This window comes from Schistocerca americana, chromosome 7 (genome assembly GCF_021461395.2).
Source record: "Schistocerca americana isolate TAMUIC-IGC-003095 chromosome 7, iqSchAmer2.1, whole genome shotgun sequence".
Lineage (NCBI taxonomy): Eukaryota > Metazoa > Arthropoda > Insecta > Orthoptera > Acrididae > Schistocerca > Schistocerca americana.
In genome coordinates, this window is record NC_060125.1 from 540,538,679 (window position 1) to 540,565,595 (window position 26,917).

Here is a 26,917-nt window from a genome sequence, read left to right on the forward strand (position 1 = left end):
AACTCACTAATAGAAATTCCGCTTCAAATCCAACACCTGAGCAACAGAAAACTGACCCCACCACACGAAACAAACGAAAACCATGAACACACCACCAGAGAGCACGACAAACAAAAACAAGACATCTACAAACACGCCACAATCGCAAATCAAACTCCGCGCCGTAATGACGTCACACACCACAACACGCTTACGTCACGGGTCAAAGCCGACGGGTAAGATCGGACGCTTCTGTTGACCCCAAAATTTGCATGTCAAGGAGAAAAGCAAGTGAGAGTGGGGTGGGAAGGTGATAGGAGATATTGCAATGAAAGGGATCGCAGCCTTATTCATTCTATTATATATAGAGCGCACATGCCAAATTATTGCTTTCATTTATGCAACAATACTTCTCACAGGAAAGTTCTAAATGTGTGCTGTTCACTGGATATTTGACATTTAAGTATATGCCATTTTTAAGAGTTACTGCACAGGTATATCTGAAGGCTGTCTAAAACGAAATTTTTTGTATGCCTCTCAAAAATAACTTCACATACAATGTAGGGATTGTGATTCTGAGGTGTGGTTTTTTTTATCAAGGTACATGTGCATGCACATGCGTGTGTTTCTGTAGGGGGAGTTGCTTACCGAACTTTTTACATGATGAAACCTGAGTCCCTTGCAAAGAGAAGTGGAAATCAAAGGATAAGCTAGAATATCAACACAAGACTGCAAGGCCACCCTTAGCTGACTATTATAGTATTTTAGACAAAGAATGAGTTTCCAAATGGCACTTGTGCGTACTACCTAGAGGTAATTTAACATTCATATGTAAGTTTGAGAGTAAGGCTCTAAAAACAATAACAGGTCCTACAAATCCAACAGTGCACTAACTCAGGAATATTTTTGAAATTCAAATGGCCACAAAGGGCACTAAAATCCCCATTCTACTTACCTCACTTGGAACACAGCATTTTATTTTTTAAACTCTAATATAAAAAACAGCACACTTTTTATATGTTTAATAAGTCATGTTATAAGTTTTCTGTGATGGCATAATTTTGAGTTTGCTTGGGAAGCTAATGAAAGTAAATGGAGAAGTAAAAAAGCTCGGGGAAAATGGTTTTGAGTTTACAATGGATTTTTCCAATAAGAGATTTTTTACAATACTAGGGTGTTAAATTTGCCATATAATTGCAAATGTCAGTTTACTGCACATTCTCATCTTCAATCATGTGCCTAAATAAGTTTCTATGAAGGCAACTTCATTGAGATCAATGGGACAAAAATGGAAATTATTTCAAGTTTTAATTAGTTGTTTCATAAAGGCTACACACAATGATAGTTACATGCAGCTATTGGGTCACGTATAATAAAGCCTCTAAAACCAAGATAACTTATTGCAATGATGAAAGTCCCTGCATACAAATGCATACCCCTGGACAATAGTAAGAGAGCTGCAGGACACGAACAAGGGAGCAGAATCCAAAGTACTGTTCACATACATGATTCTTCCAACTCCTTAACATAAAACCACGAGTTATCTTGTTTTTATATCTTCAGAGAAACTTCTGGTACCACATTTGTAGCCTGGGTGTCAATTTCTGGTTGAGGAGGTTGCCACTAGATATCGTCTTTACCTGGTGCAGCTTTGCATACTCTACAACGAAACACACGTTTTTAGATGCTCTGCTACAATGCCGTTTAGACAATGCTTAAAAAAAGTATTACTACAGTGATCCTTTGTCCGACACTGAATTTAGCAGCAGTAAAGATGAAGGTGATTTTCTTCAAGAAAAAGTGACAATTCATCAGTTAAACAACGAGTGTTTACCAGAGGTACGTAATACAGCCACTGTGCCCCAATCAGCTCTTTCAAGACTTGTATTCACAGGAAATCTTTGTGAAATACAAGATTAGACTTCATAGCTACACAGAAAGTAGAAAATGACTTCCAGTTTCAGGATTTTTGGTGAAAATCCAGTGCACAAGTGTTCTCTGGATTTTATTGTTGATTTTCAAAATTTTGCAACTCATTAATCTAAACTTTAAAAGCTGTCTTTATATGTCTACATGTAATTTCATTCATTAAAGGATTTTTCATAAATAAAAGAACCTATTATTTTTTGCAATATAATTTGAAAAAGTTCACAGGTTAGAACAGTGGTGTGTGTCTTCTTTACAGTCATTTAAACTGTACAATGTCTATTCTGTGTGTCCTAATGCTTCAGATGTCAGTGCATATTGTGGTAACAGAGTAAAGACAGTACTTTTCAATGGATTTGGGAGGGGGGGGGGGGGGGTGTAAAATGTAGGAAATGACTAAGTTTTACAGATTATGTACAGGGGGGCCCCTTTCATTTTTGTAGTTATGTATGATATATGCCACTAACATAACAAAATACTCATCAGGGATTGTTTATTATTTAATAAAGATTATCTGAATTTAGTGCCATGTTTAGCAGCTGACAACATTTAGTGACACTTTAGCACAACAAGTCACACTAAAAAAACCCTAACCAAGCAGCCACCGTGTTGATTGACGTGCCTGCAAAGCTAAGGGGATGTAATTGGCAGTTTCAGTATTTATACTTTAAGCAAATGAAAAGTGCAGATCAAGTATACACTCCATTTTTACATTTCTCTAACTTTCCTGCAAAAGTGAAGTCAGCAGATGTACACAGTATCAGCCACTTATCTAACAGTTTTAGAGTATGTGAATACATGTATGTGAAACATTTTGGAGTGCATTAAACATGGCACTACACTACAGATCAGTCAATCACTGCAGCCTTCATTTGACATTCACCAGCTTCGTCAGCTTGCAGCCAAATTTTCACCTTCAAATCAACAGACTGAGGTTATGCTGTATCCACAGCCAAGATTACAGGGAAGGATACAGTACGACAAGCATTTTAAGCACACATTCATAAAATATTAATAAACCACTGTTTTTATTATACTGACATTTAATTTGGATGGTCTATATGCGATGTGAACAAATGGGTTCAGTAGTTACTACTTTTTAGCAAAAAATCCAGAACTGTGGGTTGATTAATTTTTTATGTGGTTTTCCAGTTCATAAACACAACTGAAAACTTTGCCATCAACATCTGCAGCTGAAATTATTTTTCACTGCTGCATTTACAACTCCAATTGAGGGAATCTTACTGTCACTGTCTGCACTTTCTTGTGTGTGAAAGTCTGTGTGTATGAAATCTTGAACCAGATGCTGCCACTTTTCCCATAATGAAGCAAGCAGGTTCTCAGCGACGTCATTAGCACTTCGTACTGGTGTGCAATCCACGTCCATCTTCCCTGGCCTCTATCAAAGTTAATGCTTTCTGCACAATCTCCTTCCTGTAGGATGTTTTTAAGACTGGGATAATACCCAAATCCAAAGTTTAATTTGTGCAGTTTGGTGTCAAACTGATTGCACGTTACATAAACTTATATTTTTGGGATGTGCAGTTTAACAATCCACTAATGAGAGAATTATTCTGTTGGGAGTCTTGCATCAACGCAATGTAACTGCTTCACGAATAATTCTGACATCATCCGCCCTTCATTGCTGGCATTGTAGTTTGTTGGCAATGTTTTTATATTTTTAAAACAAGGTGTTTTTTTTTTCGATTTGCCAATCAAGAACAGTTTTAAAGTTTTTTGGAACCATCCGAGTTTGTGCCTAACATTACTGTCACACAAACTTTACCGTATTTAACTACATGGCAATTTTTGCCTTTGAAGGCAAGTGTTTTGTTTGACAGTATGCTGAAAGAGAGAGCCGTTTCATCAATGCTGAATATATCCTTCAGTTTATATTGTTTCATAAGTTCCTGTAACCTACCACTGCCATTCTGTGAACAGATTTTGTATCTACATCGTTTTCTTCACCACATTCAGTTTTATACACTACACTGTACTGCTTCTTAAAACCACCCTCTTGATACTATAAAGTTCTCGAATCCAAGAACACTGAATTTTCAGCACTCTGTCGCACATCAGTTTACTGGGATGTTCGATGCACGTGCTGGCTGAAACCATTTGTTCTTAATTTCTTCTAGCTCCACACATTCTGAATAACTGGCATATTTCATTTTTTGGAATTTGGCACACTGTTGCTTGCACTTTCCAAAATAGGTTCTCTCTCTCTTTTTCATGACAAGTGTTCAGTGTAGACACAGGTATTCCTATACTCTGTGCCAATGCAACCCGTGTTCCATGGTGAGCAACTTTTCCCGGAGTTTTTACCTTTTATTCCACAGAACAAGTTTTTCTGTCTCTTTTGGCAATACTGGCTTTTTCAGTATTAAAATTGTGACAGAAAACAACATGAAAGAAAGAACTAATGACATTTCAATCACTTAAAACAAAATTACAAACATTACACACAAACCCTTGGCAAGCCAGTTGTCTAGAGTAGCCTTGTCGATTGAAATTGACTCACTTTGGTTTTAGGAAGAGGCTTATCAGCGTTGTCAATCTTAGCTAGCAAATGACACTATGTACAGAGCTATACAAACTATAAAGGAAATTACCGTATATGATCAAGTTACAAATGTGGGGAAGTGGATGTCCTCTGCATATGATCATTATCACAGGGAGAAGTTAATGCCAAAACAACTTTTATAGTCCTGTCTTCCTCAGTTGCGAGTAATATTACAGTATATTAATAATTTTTACTTATGGACCGTCTTACTTATGGACGCTTAGTTAACCTAACAGAGACAGAACTACACGAAAATGAAAACATGCCCTTGGAAAAAGAGTTTGAAACACTGCACCAATAGCAAAGTGAACAATCAATACATAGAACATTTCATAGTAGAAACCGAACACATCCTTACACGTGAAGAACAACAAAATAATTGTGAAATAAACATAGGACTGTCAAGAGAACTAGTAAAAGAGGAAATAAAAGGAATAATAAAACAAACACAGCAGACACACAATAAGAACAACCAAACAGAATCAGCTACTATGAAAAGGTTAAAACAAAAGTTAACAGACAATAACGTATTAATAACAAGAGCAGACAAGGGAAATTTAACAGTACTCATGGATAAAGAGCAATACATCACAAAAACCAAGGAATACATAAACACCAACGCCATACAAAAACTTAAGTCAGATCCAACTACACGATTCCAGGCAAATGTGAAACAAACGCTGAAAAACATTGAACACACACTCACAGACAAACAGAAATACTACTTAACACAGAAAAACCCACAAGCACCGACACTCCGCAGTCAACCGAAAGTACATAAAAACGGAATGCCAATGACAGCTGTTATCAACTTCAAGAAAGCCCCAACATACCACATAGCCAAACACCTCCAAAAGTTAGTTACAAAACACTATAAAGTAGAAAACAACAGAACAGTGATAAACACAGGAAACCTAATAGAAAACATACAGAACATACAGGTACCACACACAGCATCACTGATTTCATTCGATATAGAAAATATGTATACCTCCATCCCTATCACAGAAACAATAGAAATCATAGAACAAAATCTCTCATCCCACAGCAACCTTACCACAGATGCAATAAAAGAAATAACAGAAATGCTCAGACTGACAACTGAACAAAACTACTTTCAGTTTGAGAAAGAATATTATCTACAAACTGATGGACTGCCCATGGGATCCCCAATATCAGGAACACTAGCAAACATTTTCATCAGTCACCTAGAAAATCAGATATTTGATAAGATAACCACAAACTGACCTTACGACTTATCTTAGAAGAAAGATTAAGAAAAGGCAAACCTACGTTTCTAGCATTTGTAGACTTAGAGAAAGCTTTTGACAACGTTAACTGGAATACTCTCTCTCAAATTCTGAAGGTGGCAGGGGTAAAATACATGGAGCGAAAGGCTATTTACAATTTGTACAGAAACCAGATGGCAGTTATAAGAGTCGAGGGGCATGAAAGGGAAGCAGTGGTTGGGAAAGGAGTGAGACAGGGTTGTAGCCTTTCCCCCGATGTTATTCAATCTGTATATTGAGCAAGCAGTAAAGGAAACAAAAGAAAAATTCGGAGTAGGTATTAAAATTCATGGAGAAGAAATAAAAACTTTGAGGTTCGCCGATGACATTGTAATTCTGTCAGACACAGCAAAGGACTTGGAAGAGCAGTTGGACGGAATGGACAGTGTCTTGAGAGGAGGATATAAGATGAACATCAACAAAAGCAAAACGAGGATAATGGAATGTAGTCAAATTAAGTCGGGTGATGCTGAGGGAATTAGATTAGGAAATGAGACACTTAAAATAGTAAAGGAGTTTTGCTATTTAGGGAGTAAAATAACCGATGATGGTCGAAGTAGAGAGGATATAATGTAGACTGGCAATGGCAAGGAAAGCGTTTCTGAATAAGAGAAATTTGTTAACATCGAGTATAGATTTAAGTGTCAGGAAGTCGTTTCTGAAAGTATTTGTATGGAGTGCAGCCATGTATGGAAGTGAAACATGGACGATAACCAGTTTGGACAAGAAGAGAATAGAAGCTTTCGAAATGTGGTGCTACAGAAGAATGCTGAAGATAAGGTGGGTAGATCACGTAACTAATGAGGAGGTGTTGAATAGGATTGGTGAGAAGGTAAGTTTGTGGCACAACTTGACTAGGAGAAGGGATCAGTTGGTAGGACATGTTTTAAGGCATCAAGGGATCACAAATTTAGCATTGGAGGGCAGCGTGGAGGGTAAAAATCGTAGAGGGAGACCAAGAGATAAATACACTAAGCTGATTCAGAAGGATGTAGGTTGCAGTAGGTACTGGGAGATGAAGCTTGCACAGGATAGAGTAGCATGGAGAGCTGCATCAAACCAGTCTCAGGACTGAAGACCACAACAACAACAACAACAACAACCACAAATGAAAGTTTCAAAATCATATATTGGTACAGATACGTGGATGACATTATTTGTCTGGTAGATGAGCCAAGTGAAAAAATAGATGAACTCCATTCAGAAATAAACAAAGCTCATCAGAACACAAAATTCACACTTGAAAAAGAAAATCAAATAAATCTTCTTGACATCACAATTAAAAAAGAAAACGGTAAACATACATTTAACATCTTTAGAAAACAAACAGCCACAGACACAATAATACATTCCACATCCAACCACCCCCACAGCCAGAAACTTGCAGCACTAAGACACATGTTACATAGATTAAACAGAATCTCACTCAGCAAGAGAAACTATGAACAAGAAATGAGTACAATCATACAAATAGCTGGGAACAACGGGTATGACACACAAAATATAAAAACACAAAAAACAAACACAACAGTTCGAAAATACAAAAGAACTCACAAGCTGAAAACTTACAAACACACTCAACAAACACACACAATGACAACACCACACAGAAAAGGACCAGATGGTACACCATGACCTACACACACAAACTAACACACAGCTGCAAACGTCCTAAAGAGACAGGGCTTCAAAATAGCATATAAGCCTGGGCAAACCCTTCAATCACACCTAAGCCAGCCAGCTACCAAGAGAGACAAATTCCAACAATCAGGAATATATAAACTTGAATGTCAAAGTTGTGATGCAGTATACATAGGCATGACATGCAGGAATTTTCAAACAAGATACAAAGAACATATCAGATGTTGGAAGTATGAAACAAACCATTCCACATCTGCAGAGCATTTAAAACACTACAACCATCATCCTACAAACATGGAACAAGAAATGAAAATAATGAGGACAAGCAACCATGACAAACATCTTATACAAATGCAAGAAAACTTCCACATCCAGAAAGCCATAGCAGAAAACAAACATGTGATAAATGAACACACACACATCGGCACAGGCTCCCTACTACACTTAGTAAAGGAAATGATAACACAAAACAAAAAATAATAAAAAAAGAAAACTCTTCCCCCCCTCCCACACACACGCACACACACACACACACACACACACACACACACACACACAAATGCATACACGAACAGACCACAGATACTTCAATAGTTACACTCATAAGTTTGGCAATAACATTCGATCTTTGGCAAAAACATTTGACAGTTGGCAACAGAAACCACAACATTGCTTTAAAACAAGCGTTCAGTGCATAGTGTTGTGGAATGGGGAAACAAAACCTCAAATCGGCGTTCATAAGAAGTAGAACAACAAAAAAAATGCAACAGGAGCGTAATATGTAGGAAATTGTTCACGCAACCTGTAAGTACAGTTCAAACCATTACTACTTAATAGGAAATACCAACCACCAGAACTGTTTATAACCTATAGGCACAATGACAAAAATGTAAATAAAATAGCTGACATATGTACATATTCCAGGCCACTGATGATGCCTTGCAGAAAATAAAGGCGAAACGCGTATGGCACTAAAATTGTGCTTTATTCAGTTGCTGCCAGACGGTCCATAAGTAAAAATTATTAATATACCGTAATAATGCCAAAACAACGTTGCTACAATAATATAAGGATCCTATTTATTATAGCACACAGTACTGAAAGAAAATTGCTATCAACACGAAACAAATTAATGTTCCTCTGAAGTCCATACTTTCTTCCCACTTCTATTGGAACAGTTACTCCCCTCAGCCACTGCGGCTGAGTTTAGGTTGGCAGTGGCAGACAGGATACAAATCGCGAATTGTTCTGACTTTTACCGATTCATAACTGCTGAGTAGAGTGCCTTTGTGTCCAGAAAGTTAACACTGAAGCATTTGCACACACTACTTTAAGGCTAACAGTGCCTCGATCATTTTGTGCCAATCATGCCAGTTTTCCTCCACAAACATTGTTTCATAAAATGTATATCATGGGGAAATTACTGATATGTTAACGTAAAAATGGGTGCAAATTAACATTGTTAACATACGCAATTTGAAAAGAGCAATAAAAAATGTCAAATGGTGGGAAAGCATTAATTCTAGGAATGTGAAAGTGGGGGTTGTACTTCAACTGCTTTGATTGATGTTGCCTACGGTACGATTTTAACTGACTGGCTTGTATGTAGCAGTACAATTACTGATGGCTACAATACAAACATACAAGTAACGTGATAATAAGGGAGTTCATATCAAATTGAACGGAGGGGGGGGGGGGGGGGGGGGGGAGAAGAAGAAGGAAATGGACAAAGACTGCAGACAGGTGACACACTGTGGGTCGGTTGTGAGAGTGCCAAGATAGTTCACGCAGTTATTACACTGTCCTGGGTGGGGCAATGGTTAACACAACTGCCTAGTAAGCACAAGATCCTTGGTCCGGCACACATTTTCACATGTCACCACTGGTTTTGCACACAGTCCTGATGCAGCTAATATAAAGAATTCCTTCTCTTTCTCCTCCTCGAATTAAATTGTATATTTATTCTTCTGAAAGGATACATCTAAAATTAATTACTAATCAGGAGAACAACACTGCAGTGACACAGTTTACTAGAGTTCCATTTCTTAAACTGCTTCTCCCTATTAATTTAAAGAAAATTTTAGAATATATGAATTCAAAACCTCAGACTTAAAATCCTGTCACACTGGTTTTACACTTTCCACATCAATTTCACTACCATGTGAACTGCACGTGCTTAAGATTCATTTAAATTAATTTCGTTTGCAGTGTAACAATGGACTGCTTATAAGTGTGTGAAATCAGACCTATTTGTTAATAACTAACATGGAAGTTCCATCATGAAGTGGGTTGACAAAAATCAGTATTTCATAAAACAAGATGTGCGTGCGCGCACACACTTTAGCATTTCATAATGTACAGTATGCATCTGACCAGCTCTACAGCATGGTGTACTATTGAGAATAACTTTTTACAGCACAACATACTTCTACATCACTGGCATGCATTTCTGCCAGACACGGCACAGATCAAATATTTAAGGATTATTGTTACTTGGGAACTGGAAGAGACTGCACTGGCTGTTCATAATGAAGCTAAATTTAGTCCATGAGCATATTTCCAAGCCATTACAGACAAGTCTGTCTGTTTCCGAAAACAATAACAGTCACCCAATAATTTATGTAACGGTTCAATTTTTGCAAGCCTATAGTTGTACGCACCATAAATTTCAATTTGAGATTCATTACTAATTTAACCACAGCAGAAGTAACTATCTGATTAAGAAGATAATATAGAATTATAATTATGTATTAATACTGTAAAATGTCGCTTACCTTCTACATTCAATTCTTTCATATTGATACAACTATTTACAATAGAAATTAACAGCTCATCAGTTAAAGATGCATTAAATTTTAGATCTAGAAGTGTAAGCTGCTCGCCCTTGGCAGCAATGGCAGAGAATGCCCTCCCATTAAGAAGAGGAAATAATTGTGCCATTGTAAGCTCTTCCAAATTTTTGGCACTATCCAGTATGTGTTTAACATCTATATCACCCAAGCTGCAATTTGCACTCAAATCCAGCTTTGTTACAGTTTTAACCGCACGTGCAACCTGGAAGATATATCAATTGTTAATTACCTTAGCTATCTATGGCATGTGCAATTTGTTATTGCTGTCAGTATGTTAAATAATTTACTCAAAGCAAAGACTAACAAAATTCATTACTTTAATAAATCCATTTTGGCGAAACAATGTCTACAAGCTGAGCCTGTACAATATTTACAGGGCACATTGGTTACCAAGATTCTTAAATGTCACGGGGGATGCAACAGATTGAAATAAGGGTGAAATGGAGAAAAGCTGCACTGTACATTAGGAAGCTAAACTATGTCTATAGTATTAAACATGAATTAAACTGCGAAGTACAAATTAAGCAAAATACATGAACATGTAGCAAATTTAGACAGAATCCCCTCATTAAATCAAGATTCTAATCACACAGATCGAACAAACAAAAAATTTTACTGAATAGGCTTGAAGGCAGCAGCAAAAATGTTTTACTTAAATTTCTTATATTTACTTTACAGTCACAAGGCCTTGGTCCCAGGTATAATTATCTGCCTAAAGTTCCATCTTTCAATGCTGGAAGCATTTGAACCTGTAACAACTCAAAAAGCAATTAGAGTCTTAAACAAGCTCAGCAAGCCAAATTGTTTATACTTATATACACCATGTAGGTTCCTGACAGACTGCTACCTAAGATCGCAGTCACATCAGTGTGCGTTTTGGAGCTTGTGTGCAGAAAAATTGGCAGTGCTTGTTTTGTTTAGCACTAAGGACCACAACTTGTGTAATTTCAGACCACCTCTTCTTCTGTTAAAGTAGTTGTGTTTTTGAAGTTCTACGGCCCCTGTACAACCTAGCAAAGTAATGATTAGTTTTTAATAAAATGACAGTGTCAAAGGAAAATTTGGCGATTCCCTAGTCCCAGTGCCTCATCTGCTACAGCTGATTTATTCATTTTGCCCAGGCAACAATTGCTCGTTTCTATAAGCTGCGCGATAATGCTTCTTTTTGTACTTTGTAAGTGCACTTGCCAAATGTGAGGTATTTTATATACTCCTGCAGTGGCAACCAGTGCACATAGATCATCTGCTGTGTTCAAATATTCACGCACCTTTCTAGTTGGTTTAAACACTGTATCAATACCAGGTTTTCTCGGTACGCTGCTGATATGTGACAGTTTTTACAAATGGAAAATTTCCCGTTTAGCTGGTTCTTTCTGATCAGAATGTCTTACTTTTTGGAGTGTAGTGTCCTGCTTACCTCCATAAGAGCAGGTAATTCTTCTGATGGAAGTTCTTAAATGATCTAGCTCATCCTTGTGATTGAATGTTCTGTGAAGGTATTTATACGTGTTAACTGGCTTTCTGTAGACTTTAAGGTATGTAGTTCCATAGTGCTTTTGAAGTACTTATACATCAAAAACTGAAACTACTTTCTTTTTTTCATAGTGAACTTTATATCAAAATATTATTTAGAAAATTATGAAATTCCGAGGATTGTGTGGATGCATATAAAAAGTTTGGCACGCTGAACTTATTTAAGACTAACTGCTTTCTGAGTAAAAGCCTCTGATGATGTTTCCAGCACAGAGAAGACTAATCATTATGCAGAGATTTTAAGCCTTGGACCACAGCCTGATGTCCATACAAGGAATATCAGCAAAAATGCAAATACCAGCTGGGAAGGTGAATTATAAGGTTTTAACTAAAGAGAATGTTATAACAATCATTCAAATTAATTGTGCAATCATCCAAGCTTCACCCCCCCCCCCCTTACAATGTGTTCCTAAAATTTAAGTTCAGAATGTATACCAACTTAATATTCTTGAACTTAATTATTTGTTAGCACACACCTGTTTGCCATCAAGCCCTGTGCACCCATCTAATGTGAGGTGGCGGAGTGAGTTGCTGACACGTCCCAGACCCCAGCCACTGAGACGGAACCATCCTGCAACTGACAGTCTCTCCAACACAGGGCACTTTACTAATAAGTGAGATAAATCCCGATCTGATATTCCACAGCAGCCTGTTAAATCCAGGACACGTAGTTGTGGTCCATTGAGAGGCCGCAATGTAGAACCATTAAGCCGAGAATGTGTTATGCGCAGTTCTTCCAGCTCCCTACAATAACGCCCTGCAACAGTCAGTCTATAAGGTCTTGCAAAAAACTTTTACATCCTATTGCTTCAGTGGCGCGCACACACACACACACACACACACACACACACACACACACACACACACACACACACACACACACACAGAGAGAGAGAGAGAGAGAGAGAGAGAGAGAGAGAGAGAGAGAGAGAGAGAGAGAGAGGGGGGGGGGTATACATCATCTGATCAAAAATTTCCCGACACCCCTACGCAATGCGGAACTGGTCAGCAGATGTCCTGATAGACTCACTAGTATAAAGAGGTGGGAGGGCTGTGTTGTTGGCACAGAAGCAGAGACAGCAGAATGGCTCAGCCAGGAGAGATAAGCATCTTTAAACATTGACTAGTCATTGGCTGTTGTCTGAATAACAAATCTATCAGACATTTCAATCCTTCTAATGGTGCCCAAGGCAATTGTTGGTGATGTGAGTGGAATGGAAACATGAAGGAACAATCCCTGCTAAACATTATATACATACAGTCCAGCTGAATGTAGGGAGCTTGTACAAATGGGACACAATGCACAAGAAGCTCCTCATAAGATACACATTTCTGGAGTCCATATCAAATAACACTTTTATGTGGTGTAAAGAGCGATACCACTGGACAGTGGACGACTGGAATGAGTCAACTAGAGTGATGAATAACCCTGTGGTAAATCAAAGAAAGGGTTTGAGTTTGCCCTATGTCTGGAAAATGTTACCTGCCATTGTGCATAGTGCCAACAGCAAAGTAGAGAGGTGGTGGTATTACTATAAGAGGGTGTTTGTGATCAGTGTGAGATCCCTTAGATGTGGAAGGATAAGAATGCATTTTACAGTGCTTTGCACTGCACACAGTAGAGGAACGGTTTGAAGACTATGAGATCAGTGCGACAATAAATTTTGTTAAAGCAGCACCTGGGAGGCAATGGTTTGTGAACAGTAACACTCTTGGAATGGTATGGCTGCCCAGAGGAAAAACCTGAATCCAGTGGAACACCTCTGGGACGAATCAGGGTGTATACTTCACACTGACCTTCCCTGATTTTGGCTTTAGAAGACTGGCCAGCCACTCGTCCACAGATATTCAAACACCTCATTGAAAGTGTCCCCAAGAGGCCAAGAGAAGGGGGTAAAAAAAGACTCATACTAATTTAACACACAAAGATATTGTGATAGCAATTATCCACAACTAGTTGTCATGGTGATATTACTATTTGCTCTAGAACCCAACAACTAACCACACTGATTGAAATTACTGTCATGAGTTTCATATTAAAAACAGACCTTGTTTTATTTAACATATGTAGATATGACACTATTAAAATCTTTCCTGGAATTGTTGGAATGAGTATATAATTTAACTTTATGCATATCATGGAAACCCCACATATAAGTTGGTAATGCTTACAACGAAAGCAGTATGTGAATCATTTAAAGTTTTGTACTTACCAACACAAACAACTGTCTCTCTGCTTATTGTCTGTGTATCATGTGACAGGTCTAGTTTCTTTAGACTGCTACCACAGCGCTGTATAATGGCTGGCAAACTCTTATGTATATTCCGCAATTTCTTTGCACAGAGTTCACGAGTTGATTTCCACATCATTTGGCTGATGGACTGCCACCTTTTGCACACTAACAATTAAAGAATGTTATAAAGCACTGCAGGGTTCAACAATCAGGAAGAGACATCTCTCAGAGAATTTACTGGTACAATTATGCACATAAAATACTTGTTGTATAAAATAGACCAGTGAGAACTAAGAAAGATAACACTTAAGAGAAGCTGAGTAGCCACTTACTAACAGTTTATCTTGTCCATCAACTTCAGGCTATATTTTTATCAAGTCTTACACTGTATCTCTTATTTCCCTTAATTATCATCTTCTACTGCCATTTATTACAAGTTCTACATACAGCCTGCCATTTTTAAAATTTTCAATTAACTTTAATGTAAGACTATATTGTTGCCCCACCATTTTTTAGGAACTGTCAACATGAATGTATTCCAGTTAAATAACAGGGAGGCCAAAATAAAACACCCCTGGAAAATTTAAGTGGCTTGCATAGAAACCAATGGTGGGATTTTATAGAACTGCTTCAGAAAACAACATGCAATACAGCCTGTAAATAGTATCTAAAAATTGCAATGAGTCAGCTGCTCACGTAAAAATACATAAATATCATCCAAGACAGTTTCATTCTGGCCACCCTGTGGCATACAGCTACTTTAAACTGACCACTTTTCTCAATATGCGAATGTGGCGAACTTAAATGGCAATACTTGTGAGATAAACACTCTTATGAAAGAAAGATTTATAAATTTAGAAAATTATGAGGATGGTTTGACAAAAAGTGAGCGAGCGAGCGAGCGAGAGAGAGAGAGAGAGAGAGAGAGAGAGAGAGAGAGAGAGAGAGAGAGAATGTTAGTTTTGTAAACAACTCTCCTTACTTTTCAATATAGTCTCCTTTGATGGAGATACACTTGGTCCACAGCAATACTCCAGCTTTTTCATTCTATGGTAAATGTAGGTTCCATCAAACTCTGCAAAATACTCATTGACTGTTACTATCAGTTCCTCATTTGATGAAAATTTCTTCCCAGCAAATTGAAGCTCAAGTTAGGGAGCAGGAAAAAGTCACTTCAGCTGAAGTTCGGTGCATAGGGTGGATGAGAAACAATTCAAAGCGCAATTCATTCACTTTCGCCATTATCATAATTTATGTCCGTGATGGTGCTTTATCCTGGGGAAAGAGCACTTCATAGGTGCCAACCTTGGTCTTTTCAGCTAATCCAAGTATCAAATATTCCAACAATGAAGCAAAACAGAGTCCAGTTAAGACTCATTTTTTACAAGTAATAGATGATGACTATTCCTTGGAAATCCTAAAACACATTGGCCATCACCTTACCAGCTGACAAAATGATCTTTGCCTTCTTTGGTGCACTTTCACCAGCTTCTTTTCATTGTTTTGACTGCAGAATCATGATGGATCCAGGTTTCATCAGCGCACAAGTCTTTTAGATTCTGATTAAACATCGCCGGACACTGTGTTGAAATGTTGTGCCAAATGCGCTTTTGTTTGACTGACCAATTGTGGCACCCACCTCGCACACAGCTTATTCATAGCCAATTCACAGTGCAGGATACTATGCACTCACTCGGTTGAGATGCCTACAGTCTCAGCAATCTCTCAATATTTTATTTAGTGGTCTTGCATTACCATATTACGAATTTTGTCAACGGTATCCTGTGCGGTGACAACTGGACAGCCAGAACACACTGCCTTTGGTAATCGTCCTATCACATTTAAATTCACTGATCCAAAAGTAAATCCTCTTCAACGATGGTGCAGAGGCAATGTAAACTTCATCTAACTCTGATTTGTGTGATAGTCCAACCCTTCAAATGAAGATGTTTATTAACAGCAGAAAAAACTGTTTTCTCCACTTTCAATCACAGCTGACATGACCAATTCAGACAGTGTCAACAAACTACACTGTACATTGTTGAAATTCTTTATACAGTCCTTGGAATAATCAAGCTCACCAAAATTGAAGGCACAACAAAAATGTTCCTTTCTTTCATGGAAATTTACCAGACTTGTCAAACCACCCTGATACTGGTGTTCATAGGATCGAAATAAGGCACGAACTGCAGAGATGCTATGACAATTGACTTGCTGTCACTACAGGAAGTAAGCTGCAACATACATTTACCTTACATAATATTGCCCCATAATAACATTAACACCTTATTTGTCCCTTTTCATAATTCAGTCAAGGTTGTCCCACGTCCCAAGCACACACTATACCAACAGACAAGAATCACTCGCCAACTTAACTTCCCATTGGAAGTAAACACTATTCCCAAATCATCTCACGGGGCGACAGTGCATTCACCTCATCACGCAGTGCCTTTAAAAGGGGGGAAGGTGCAGGACAGGTCACTCAGCAGCTCCTCTATGATGGGAAACATTGTGGCTGATAGTAAACTCTAAAGGCCAGTACAAGGTGGTTGTTTTTTGTTTTTTTTTTGGGGGGGGGGGGGGGGCGGGGCGGGTGGGGGGGGGGGGGGGGGGGGGAGGGGAGCGGCGCAAATCTGCTATGGTCATTAGTGCCCGGTCTGTGACTTAGGAAACGGTAAAAACAAAATTGGAAAGCAGCAGCAATGGGAACGAAACTCAAAAAATTGGATAAACTAAAAGCAGAAGGAAAGCTTAAAAATCCACTACAGAAAGGGGTTGGTTGTCCCCAAAAAGAGCTTCAAATGACTGACATCATTTCACTGGCACTAATAAACTCGAGAACGCGATCGGCCGAGCGCATGTCATCTGCTAAAATGGACGATATCTCAGGCGACAGCTGTAGATGGGCGCGTAACTGAGAAATAGGGGCACTCAATTAAAAGGTGTCTTACCATCCACAGCTGAGAGCAGTGGGGACAGAGTGGGGGAGGATCGCCGCTTAAAAGATGTCGATGGCTAGAAAGACAGTGCCCTATCCGGATTCTAGTTAAAATTACCTCCTCCAACGACTCGTTCGGGAGGAAGAGGTCCAAGCACAGTGAAGAGCTTTCACGTCCCGCAATTTATTATGGGGAAGTGTCGACCAATATGCGTGCCATGAAAGAACAACACGACGACATAAAACGCTCCGTAGATCGGCGAAGGGAATCGATCGAATAGCTGGCCGAAGAAGAGACTGCAGCCTAGGCCGCTATATCGGCCGCCTCATTGCCACAGATACCAATGTGTCCTGGGAGCCAGAGGAACGCCACAGAGACTCCCCCCAAATGGAGCAAGCGCAGGCAGTCCTGAATCCGGTGGACCAGAGGGTGGACAGGGTAGATAGCTTGGAGACTGAGGAGAGAGCTGAGAGAATCTGAACAGATGACATACTGTATCCGCTGATGGCGGCGGATGTATTGGACAGCCTGGAGAACAACAGAAAGCTCCGCAGTATAAACTGAACACTGGTCGGGAAGCTGAAATCTATTTGGGGTGTCGCCAACAATATAGGCACTCCCTACACCTAACGATGTTTTCGAGCCATCCGTGTAAATAAATGTGGCTTCATTTGTGCACATAGAGCAGAAAATGCCCGACGATAAACAAGTGAAGGTGTACCATCTTTGGGAAACTGACAAAGGTCACGGAGCAGGCAGATCCGGGGATGGAGCCAAGGCGGTGCTGTACCAAGTTGTCAAGAAGGTTTTAGGAAAGCGGAAGGAAAGAGAATGGAGCAGTTGACGGAAGCGGACTCCCGGTGGTGGTAGTAGGGAGGAGGGGGCACCGGGGCAATGCAGAGGTGCGTGGCATTGAACGTTCCGCAGTTGTAAGAATAACGTCGGTAATATGTGTGACCTCATCGTAGACGCTAGGAAAGTGTCGGTATCAAATGTCGCTAGAGACGAAAAAAAGTGTCCAATCGGCTTGACCAAACTTCCAGCGTCGCGGGCGAATATATGGCTGTTGAGACTGCAGTCTAAGGACACATGGAAAGTGGTCACTCGAGTGTGTATCATCAAGGGCGAACCATTCGAAGTGCCGAGCTAGCGGAACAGTACCGACCGAAAGGTCCAAATGAGAGAAATTTGTCGTGGAGGCAGACAAAAATGTAGGGTCCCCAGTGTTGAGGCAAACTAGATCCGCTTGGTGGAAGACGTCTAGCAATAGTGAGCCACGCGGACAAGGATGTGGAGATCCCCAAACAGCTGGTGGGCATTGAAGTCCCCAACCAGCAAATAGGGGGGTGGAAGCTGACCAAGGAGATGAAGGAGATCAGCTCGTGCCATTGGTGTGGACGATGGAATGTATACAGTAGAAAGAGAAAAGGTATATCCAGAAAGGTAAAGACTGACAGCGACAGCTTGGAAGGAAGTTTTTAAGGGGGTTGGGTGATAATGGAGAGTATCATGGAGAAGAATCATGAGCCCTCCATGTGCTGGAGTGCTTCAGCAGAGGGGAAATCAAATCGGACGGACTGAAAATGGGGGAGAACAAAGCGGTCATGGGGACGCAGCTTTGTTTCCTGAAGACAGAAGATGACCGGCGAGTAGGATAGTAAGAGGATCGACAATTCATCCCGATTGGCTCGAAGGCCGCAGATATTCCAGTGGATAATGGACATACGGTGAACAGAAAATGGAGGAATGTGACCAAGGTTGCCGTCAACTCAGCGACTGCTCAGAGCTTGCGACCGACAGCATGGAATGGCATTCAGCCAACGGCAAAAGATCCTGATCCATAGGTTGCTCAGGAGCAGCTCCTGGCACCAGCGATCGGCCAGTTGATCGGCCACCAGCAGTGCGCCTCGGCGACACAGAAGACGGCCGAGGGCGATTACCACCAGGTGGTGCTGTAGATGAGACGCCTTGGTGGAGAAGGAGATGAACTGGGTTTCTTACTAGCCTTCTTGGAAACATGATGTTCAGATGAAGGAGGAACTGATGGTTGTGAAGTTGGGGTACGTAAAAAATCTTCACGAGTATGCTCTTTTTTCGAAGTCTTGGTGTCTGACTTTTGGGCTCAAGATTTAGCAGAACCCGATGAAGGGTGAGCCATAGAGTGGGCAGGCGAAAGTGGGGAGGTTGAACGGGCGATCTTTGCGCTGGCTGATCTGACAACCGTGGCACGAAAGGTAAGGTCACAAGTCTGTGTGGCTACCTCCTTTGTTGGCCGAGGAGAGGCAAGGACAATGCTGTATTTTCCTGTCTGAGGCACGGTGGGCTGTCGACTGGCGAATAATTTTCGAGCAGCAAAGGTAGACACCTTTTCCTTCACTCTAATTTCCTGAATGAGCTTTTCGTCTTTAAAAATGGGGCAATTTCGAGAGGAAGCAGCATGGTCACCCATACAGTTGATGCAACGAGGGGATGGAGGTGGACAAGCACCCTCATGGGCATCCTTGCCACATGTAACACATTTGGCCGGATTCGAACAGGACTGGCTGTTGTGATTGAACCGCTGACACCGATAGCGACGCATAGGGTTTGGGATGTAAGGGCGAACGGAAATTATCTCATAGCCTGCTTTGATTTTCGATGGGAGTTGAACTTTGTCAAATGTCAAGAAGACAGTACGGGTTGGAATGATGTTCGTGTCAACCCTTTTCATGACTACGAACTGTCGTTACGCCCTGGTCAGACAGGTAGTGTTTAATTTCCTCGTCGGACAATCCGTCGAGGGAGCAAGTATAAACGACCCCACGTGATGAATTTAAAGTACGGTGCGGTTCTACCCGGACAGGGAAGGTGTGTAGCAGTGAAGTACACACCAATTTTTGTGCCTGGAGGGCACTGACTGTTTCTAACAACAAGGTGCCATTTCGTAATCTGGAACACGACTTTACAGGACCTGCAATTGCGTCGACACCTTTCTGAATAATGAAAGGGTTGACCGTGGAGAAGTTGTGACCTTCGTCAGACCGAGAAACAACAAGAAACTGTGGCAACAATGGAAGGACTGTCTGTGGCTGAGACTCATTGAACTTACACTTGTGAGCTGACATAGTAGAAGATGAGGAAACCATTGCGAAAGTATCCCCCATGATTACCGGCGTCTCCGATGGCGCGCTCCTTCTTTGTGGGGGCCCTCTCTGAGGGCACTCCCGCCTTAGGTGATTGTTCACACCCCAGGTCACACCTCCCGACAAACGGACGGATGGACCAATCGGCACTTTCGGAAGGTATCAGCTCGGGTAATCACCCCTCCCTGGGCCTGGCCATTACCAGGGGGTACGTACGTGTCCTACCTGTCTACCCGGCGTGGGGAATTACGCGTTACCCCATCACTGGCTACGCATGGAATTGCGTGGGTCGGCCTTCAGACACGCACAGGGAGGGAAAAAAGAGAAAGGGAAAGGAAAGAAGAGAGGTCTCAAACGCCGCAGTGGAGAAAAGGGCAAAGAGAAGAGTTAAGGAAAAGAGAAGGACAAAGGAATGACGAAGACTTGCAAGCGGAGAAAGCAAAGAATTTGTTACAGTTTCAAGCATCCGACTCCGGACGTTGGCACGAACCATACTCCTAGAGGGGGAGAAAGGGAAGGAAAGAGGCTGAGGTGAGGGGGGATGGCGGGAGGGGGGGGGGGGGAGGGGGCGAAGATGGGGGATGGGGAAGGATGCGGAAAGGAAAGGGAAGGGAAGGGAAGGGAAGGGAAGGGAAGGGAAGGGAAGGGAAGGTATGCAGCCCGGAAAGGAAGGAAGGCCACATTAGCTCGGGGTCCCGTGCTCGCCACGCACGTATCCACAAAAGATTTGTGGACCCCCTGGGGGGGGGGGTAGTAGTACAAGGTCTGTAGCCTCAGCAAGTTACCGTACTAGAAGGATGTCTTCACATACAGGCAGGTTAACCAACCTTCCCAACCCATCTTGTACCTTCTGGATTTTGTCTTAAGTCTGCCATTGGTGGGTGAACACGTTTGAATCCAAATTGTATTGTGTCATCCTTTATCCCTACAACAGTGATTCAGTGCAACAACACAAGACAAGTTTTGCGAGTAATTCCTACAGGAACTTAATTGTGGATAGTGTTTAAGATTACACAGACAGCAAAACATTTTGAAGAATAGAAACACTTTAGAGGCTTCAGCAATGCTATAATGTTGTGAAGGGCACTGTTTCTTTACATTGCACAAACATGTTTCGAAGCCCACAGAAAGTGATTGGCTGATAGTTTGTCACAACCAGTCAATTGGCAGTTAATTTACCGTCCCCATTGTCAGTCCCATTATCTTCTACAGATATTTTTGAGATAGAGTAGAAGAACACAAAATAATTTAAAGGTCAAAGGTTTGTCATTATCCATCCGAATTACAAGCACTTTTTATAAACATCCTGAAAAATGTCACTACAGTAATTCCTCTACAGATAGACACTGATGGGCACCAAAATAAATACTGGAATATTTTAGGCTTCATAACAATTGTGTCAGATTGATAATCATGAGATCAAAAGAAGCAATCCATCTAATAAATTTACTAAGAAGAGCAATAGTGGCTGCCAATGTAAAATAATTGTTTATGGACATTAAGCAAATTTCTTATCCAAATAAACAATTGGAAGAGCTGATATAAATACCATTTTCAGAAAATATATCAGCCTGTACAGCTGATACACTATCATCACACACAATAGGAAGGAAGGTCATTAGAAACAAAGTTTAAGTTTAGACTGGAAAAGGATAGAGCATGAAATCAAATTTTGCCTTTGCAACAGAACTATCCCAATATTTGCCTCAAATGATTTCAGGAAATTACAGAAGATCTAGAAGGTGCTGTGCTGAGTGTCCAGTGGCATGAACAATGCACTTCTCAACAGTTATTTACTTTCCCTTCCTTTCCCTGGAAATGAGGAAACCATTCCACAGAATGTAACTCTTACAGCAAGTAACTCCCAAAGTGGAAGGAGTGCTTAAGGCTAAAATGTTAGGTTTTAGAATAATATTCCTTACACAAGGCGATTAAAGAATGAATAATTCTAAGTTATTCACAACATTCTCTAACAGCAAGGTATACAAACTTCAGCACAAAGACAGCAGAAAAAAATTCGAATGACAAAAACTTTTCTAATTACTTTCTCACATTATCTTTTCCTTGACAAGACTGGTACACATGATACACACGCACACACTATTCAACAGCTTACTATTTATATACAGAAGTTCACCGAAACATTTAATAATTACCTCGTTCAATTGCAATCCTTTCATAGCATGACAGATAGGAAAAAACATGCATAAGACAGTCATCGTTGAGGATATTGACCATACACAGAGACTCTTCTACATCTGTATCTTGCTGCAGTATGGGAGCTACTTTCTTGGTACCACCAGCACTAGCACTTTGTGATCCCCGCCATGGATCAAGGACTAATGTACCATCCGCTGCTTGATATGGTTGGTGCCAGCTGTCAGCGGGTGCCACATACAGTCTCTTGCCATTCAGTGTGATACCATGCAAGGTTTTACTCTTCATCATGGCTCTGTGAATATGTATACAGAGATCTGATTTGGTACACAATGGACAGGTTCTAATAGTTTTATACAACAACAATAAATATTTATTAAGCAACAGCTACAATCACTACACTAGAGAAGAAGTACCTTCTCACTGACAAAGCAAGCTGGGATTATTTTAATTCCTCTTGTTTTGTCCTCTGCCTCCTTGAAATTCATTTTTTTCATTTTGACTTAATTAACATTAACTTACGTGAATATAATCTGCATTTTCATATCAGAGAAAGGTTGACCCTCAGTTTTAAAGATTATAGCAGCAGATCTAATTTTTTGCTTAGTTTTGAGTATGTATTTGATTTTCTAATTTATTTTTGGTTATTCCAAGTTAGTAAGTTACATTATAGGGTGAATTTGACACACAAACAAGTATAAATTCTATACTTATAATAAACTTTTGGAAGACAAAATATTAATAATCTAAAAGTACCTATTTAGCTCTATTCAAAAACATGTTAGTAAAATTGGTTCTTCATTAATTCCAAAGTAATTAACAGTTTTGTTATATGTATTGTTTGCATAATTATATTTGTTAATTTCATGGTTTAAACAAATAATTCAGCCTAAACCTCAGAGCAGAAAAAACTGTTAAAAAGATGCAATATTTCGATGTATTCATTTTATTGAGGAAGTTAAATTTTAATTGTAATTTCTGTAAATTTAACTTCAAACAATGTGCAGTTTCAGTACCAATTACTGTGATTATATATAAGGGCCCCAATTTTTGGTCAGACAGACGGTCCATGGCTGAGTTTCAGACAAGTGACCTGCGCTGGTTAGAACAAAAAACAACAATGCTTCAAATTAACTGTGGAATCAGTTTTGTATGGTATTCTGCCTTACAGCAGGTCTTGTCATGGGTTAAGCCTCTTCCACGTTTGTCTGTCCATAGCCAGTCTTTTCATTTCTGAATATTTGCCTCCTTTGATATTGTCCAGCATTTTATATCTTCTTTTTCCTCTTCCCTTTTTCCCTCCACCATTCCTTCCTTCAATAAACTGTCCCTCAAACAATGTCCAATCCAGTTCCGTTTTCTCTTTCTGACTACTTTCAGCATGTTTCTTCTCCAACTCTTCTTAACACTTCCTCATTCCTTACTCGATCTCCCCATTTCACGTTTTCCATTCTTCTCCATATCCACAACTCTAGTGCCTCCAATCTTCTTTCATCTTCCTTCCTCAATGTCCAGGTCTATGCACCATATAGTGCAACACTCCAGATGTAACATTTAACAAGTCTTTTCCTCAGCTCTTTTTTAGTGGTCCACAAAGTAATTTCTGTTTCCTCTTGAATCTTTCTTTTGCAATTGCAATTCTTTTCCTAATTTCTGTTGAGCAGTAAATATCATCCATTATTACACTTCCCAAGTAACTGAAGTTACTCACTTGATCTATTTCCTCTCCCCCTATTTTCATATGGCATTTTCTCTCCTTTCCTCCAATTACCATGCTTTCCGTTTTCTTCCTCTTCTTGATCTTCATTCCGTATTATTCTAATTTGGTGTTTAGACCATCTAACATTTGTTCCCTCTCTCTTGCACACTCTGCCATCACAATCATGTCTTCTGCAAATCTTATACACTCCACTATCAGTCCCCCTATACAAACTCCTCTCCTTCCATCAAAACTTTCACTAATAATTTCCTCCAGATATATATTAAGCAGTGTTGGTGATAAACAACAACCTTGTCTTACACCTCTTCCCAGTTCAATTTCTTCATTCATCACACCACCTATTCTTACTCTTGCTCCCTGGTTCAAATGTAAATTTCTAATTAGCCATCTATCCCTCCAGTCAACTCCATGTTTCCTTAGGATTTCCATCAGTTTGTCCCATCTGACAGTCAAAAGCCTCAAGATCAATGAACACAACATACACCTTCCATTTCTTCTCCATGTACCTCTCCCCTATCACTCTCAGTAGCCCAATGGCATCTCTAGTTCCCACTCCTCACCTGAAACCAAATTATTAGTCACCACCTGCAACTTTATCTTTTTCTTCTATGCCACAGTCTTCTTCACTTGGTTGGCTGTCTGCAGCGTATAGCCATCCTATATATTCTTTCCATCTTCTCATTATTTCTTGGGGTACACTCACCATTTTACCGTCTGCTGCCTCTACTTCCTTTAGTTCAGTGTTGTTTCTCTTTTCCCTGAATGTCAAATCCATTGCTTCTTTGTACATCAAATCATTTTCCTTCTCTCTCTAATTTCTCTATCTTGGCACTTTTCTGTCAGCCATTTCTCCTTTGCTTTTTCTGTTTCCCTTCTTAATTCATTATTTAACCTCCTGCAGTTGTGCTTCCCATCTTCTGATTTTATATTTTTCCATTTCCTGCAATCATTCATCTTCGTTATCATATCTGCTGTTACCCATTCTTTCTTTACTTTTTTCCTTTCCTTGACTCCCAGTGTTTCCTTAGCTCCCTTTCTGATCCCATTTTTAAAACGATCACATCTTCCTTCTATGCACTGTCTCCTGTCCTTTCATCACGATTTCATTATATGCATTCTCGAATTTTTCACAATTGCCTTTGTCTTTCAGTTTCTCAAAGTTAATGTGCTCTTTCTTCTGTCCTTTCCAGGTTCTTTTCAATTTAACTAGAACCTCAGCTATTACTAATATATGATGTGAATAAATATCTGCCCCTGGATAGCTTTTGACATTCTTTAGGCAATTTCGGTGCCTTTGTTGTATCATTAAGTAATCAATTTGATATCTCTTGTTGTCAAATTGACATATCCAAGTTTAACGTCTTGTGGTTATCAAATAGATTATTCCCAACTACCATGAAATTTTCATTGCAGTATTCCAACAATCTTTATCCTCTCTTATTTCTTTCTCCCAGTCCAAATTTTCCCAGAGCTTTTCCTTCTGGTCCTTCGCCAACTACGGCATGCCAATCACCCATTATAACAATACATGCATTTCTTTTCTCTCTCTCTGCTAAGTTTCCCATCATCTCATTTTCTATCTTTTCATCTAAATGATTACTTGTTGGCATATAGACCTTGATGATAACTAAGTCTTTCTTTTTCCCTTTCAGTCTCATCATCATTATTCTTCCACTAACATATTCAACCCTGATAACCTTGTCTTTCAGTCTTACCTATTAAAATTCCAACCCCATACATTCCATTTTTATCTTCACCTGAACAGCACAATCTGAAGTCGTCACTTTCTAGTTCTCCACAACCACCCCATCTCACCACACACATTCCGAGTACATCCAATTTGTTTCTTGTCATTTCATGTTTGGCATGTTCTAATTTCCCTTCCTGGAGAAGGGTCAAAACATTCCAAGTCCCAATCCTCAATAAGTCTTCCTTTTCTCCTTCCTTCCTTCTCCATTTGCTCTAATCTCTGGAGTCCTCTTATTCCCCTCCCGAAGATCCGATTGAGGAGAAGCTTTACCTCCCGAATATTGTACAGAGAGGTCCATCCCATGAACATCTAGGGAAGTAATTCAAGTGGTGGTTTGCCAGAGAGCACCAGAAAACAGGCATTATTGCAAATACACAGCTGCATTAGTGTAGGAAGCCCGCATGTATAAAGCACTAAGAGAGCTTACATTATGCCATTAAACAGGACATCAGAGGATACTCCAAAAGCATCGAAATTTCGTAAACCATACTGAAATGCATAATTTGGCTTGCAGTGCACATTGATCTTTTTCCAGATTCACAATCAAGTAGGTCCCATCTGATATTAAGCTTTTCAGTGTGGTTTCCACGATGTAAATTTTCTTGGAGTACCAGTACTGTACTCTCTCATATTTGGTTCTTTATTATAGCATAATGCCATACACGGCAGAAGATGAAAACGTGCACTTGAAAATCATCGAACAGTTTGAACTAGTCAATGCTGTGGAACGAGACACTTCATTTCAAATAAATTGATTGCCTCTGCAGAAAGATTAATGAAGTCAAATTTCTTTAGCAAGCTGACAAAAATAGCTTCACTGTTCTGCAAGGCGATTAATGCTCGACTTAATAATTTGGAAACCAAAATAAAATCGTAAAACTGAAACTAATAGTATATTTTTCCCCTCCGTAATTATGTGAATGTATTATAATTCACTTGATAGCTCCCAGCCGCAGAAATTCTTTTTGTTTTCATTTAACGTGGGAGCTGTAAACTAAGAGGAAACAGCACAATCACTTAACGCAAACAGGGGTCAGGGGAGACTAACTCCCTCCCACTACAACTCTGAGACCTTTGCACCTGCGCATGCGGGAATCTGGCAGCTAGAGTGTGAGAAAAAAATTTTCTCGTACTGTTCATACGCAAGTCAACTGCGCATGTGCACGAGCCTGCTGGCCAACTGGTCAAACGAACCTAATGTAAACAGTTGTG

The 26,917-nt window shown here is 39.9% G+C and overlaps 1 protein-coding gene across 5 annotated transcripts in view; it reads right to left on the reverse strand.

The window, feature by feature from the left end:
* Positions 1-26,917, reverse strand: part of LOC124623191 (F-box/LRR-repeat protein 7-like) — an 84,465-nt gene that overhangs the window by 18,453 nt on the left and 39,095 nt on the right. For all 5 annotated transcript variants that reach the window (XM_047149001.1, XM_047148997.1, XM_047149000.1 and 2 more), the window contains exons 5-8: positions 22,235-22,530; positions 13,997-14,182; positions 12,260-12,540; positions 10,173-10,452 (exon numbers count right to left, since the gene is read on the reverse strand). In XM_047149001.1, the coding sequence (XP_047004957.1) occupies positions 10,173-10,452; positions 12,260-12,540; positions 13,997-14,182; positions 22,235-22,530 (1,043 nt within the window). The remainder of the gene's footprint in view (positions 1-10,172; positions 10,453-12,259; positions 12,541-13,996; positions 14,183-22,234; positions 22,531-26,917) is intronic.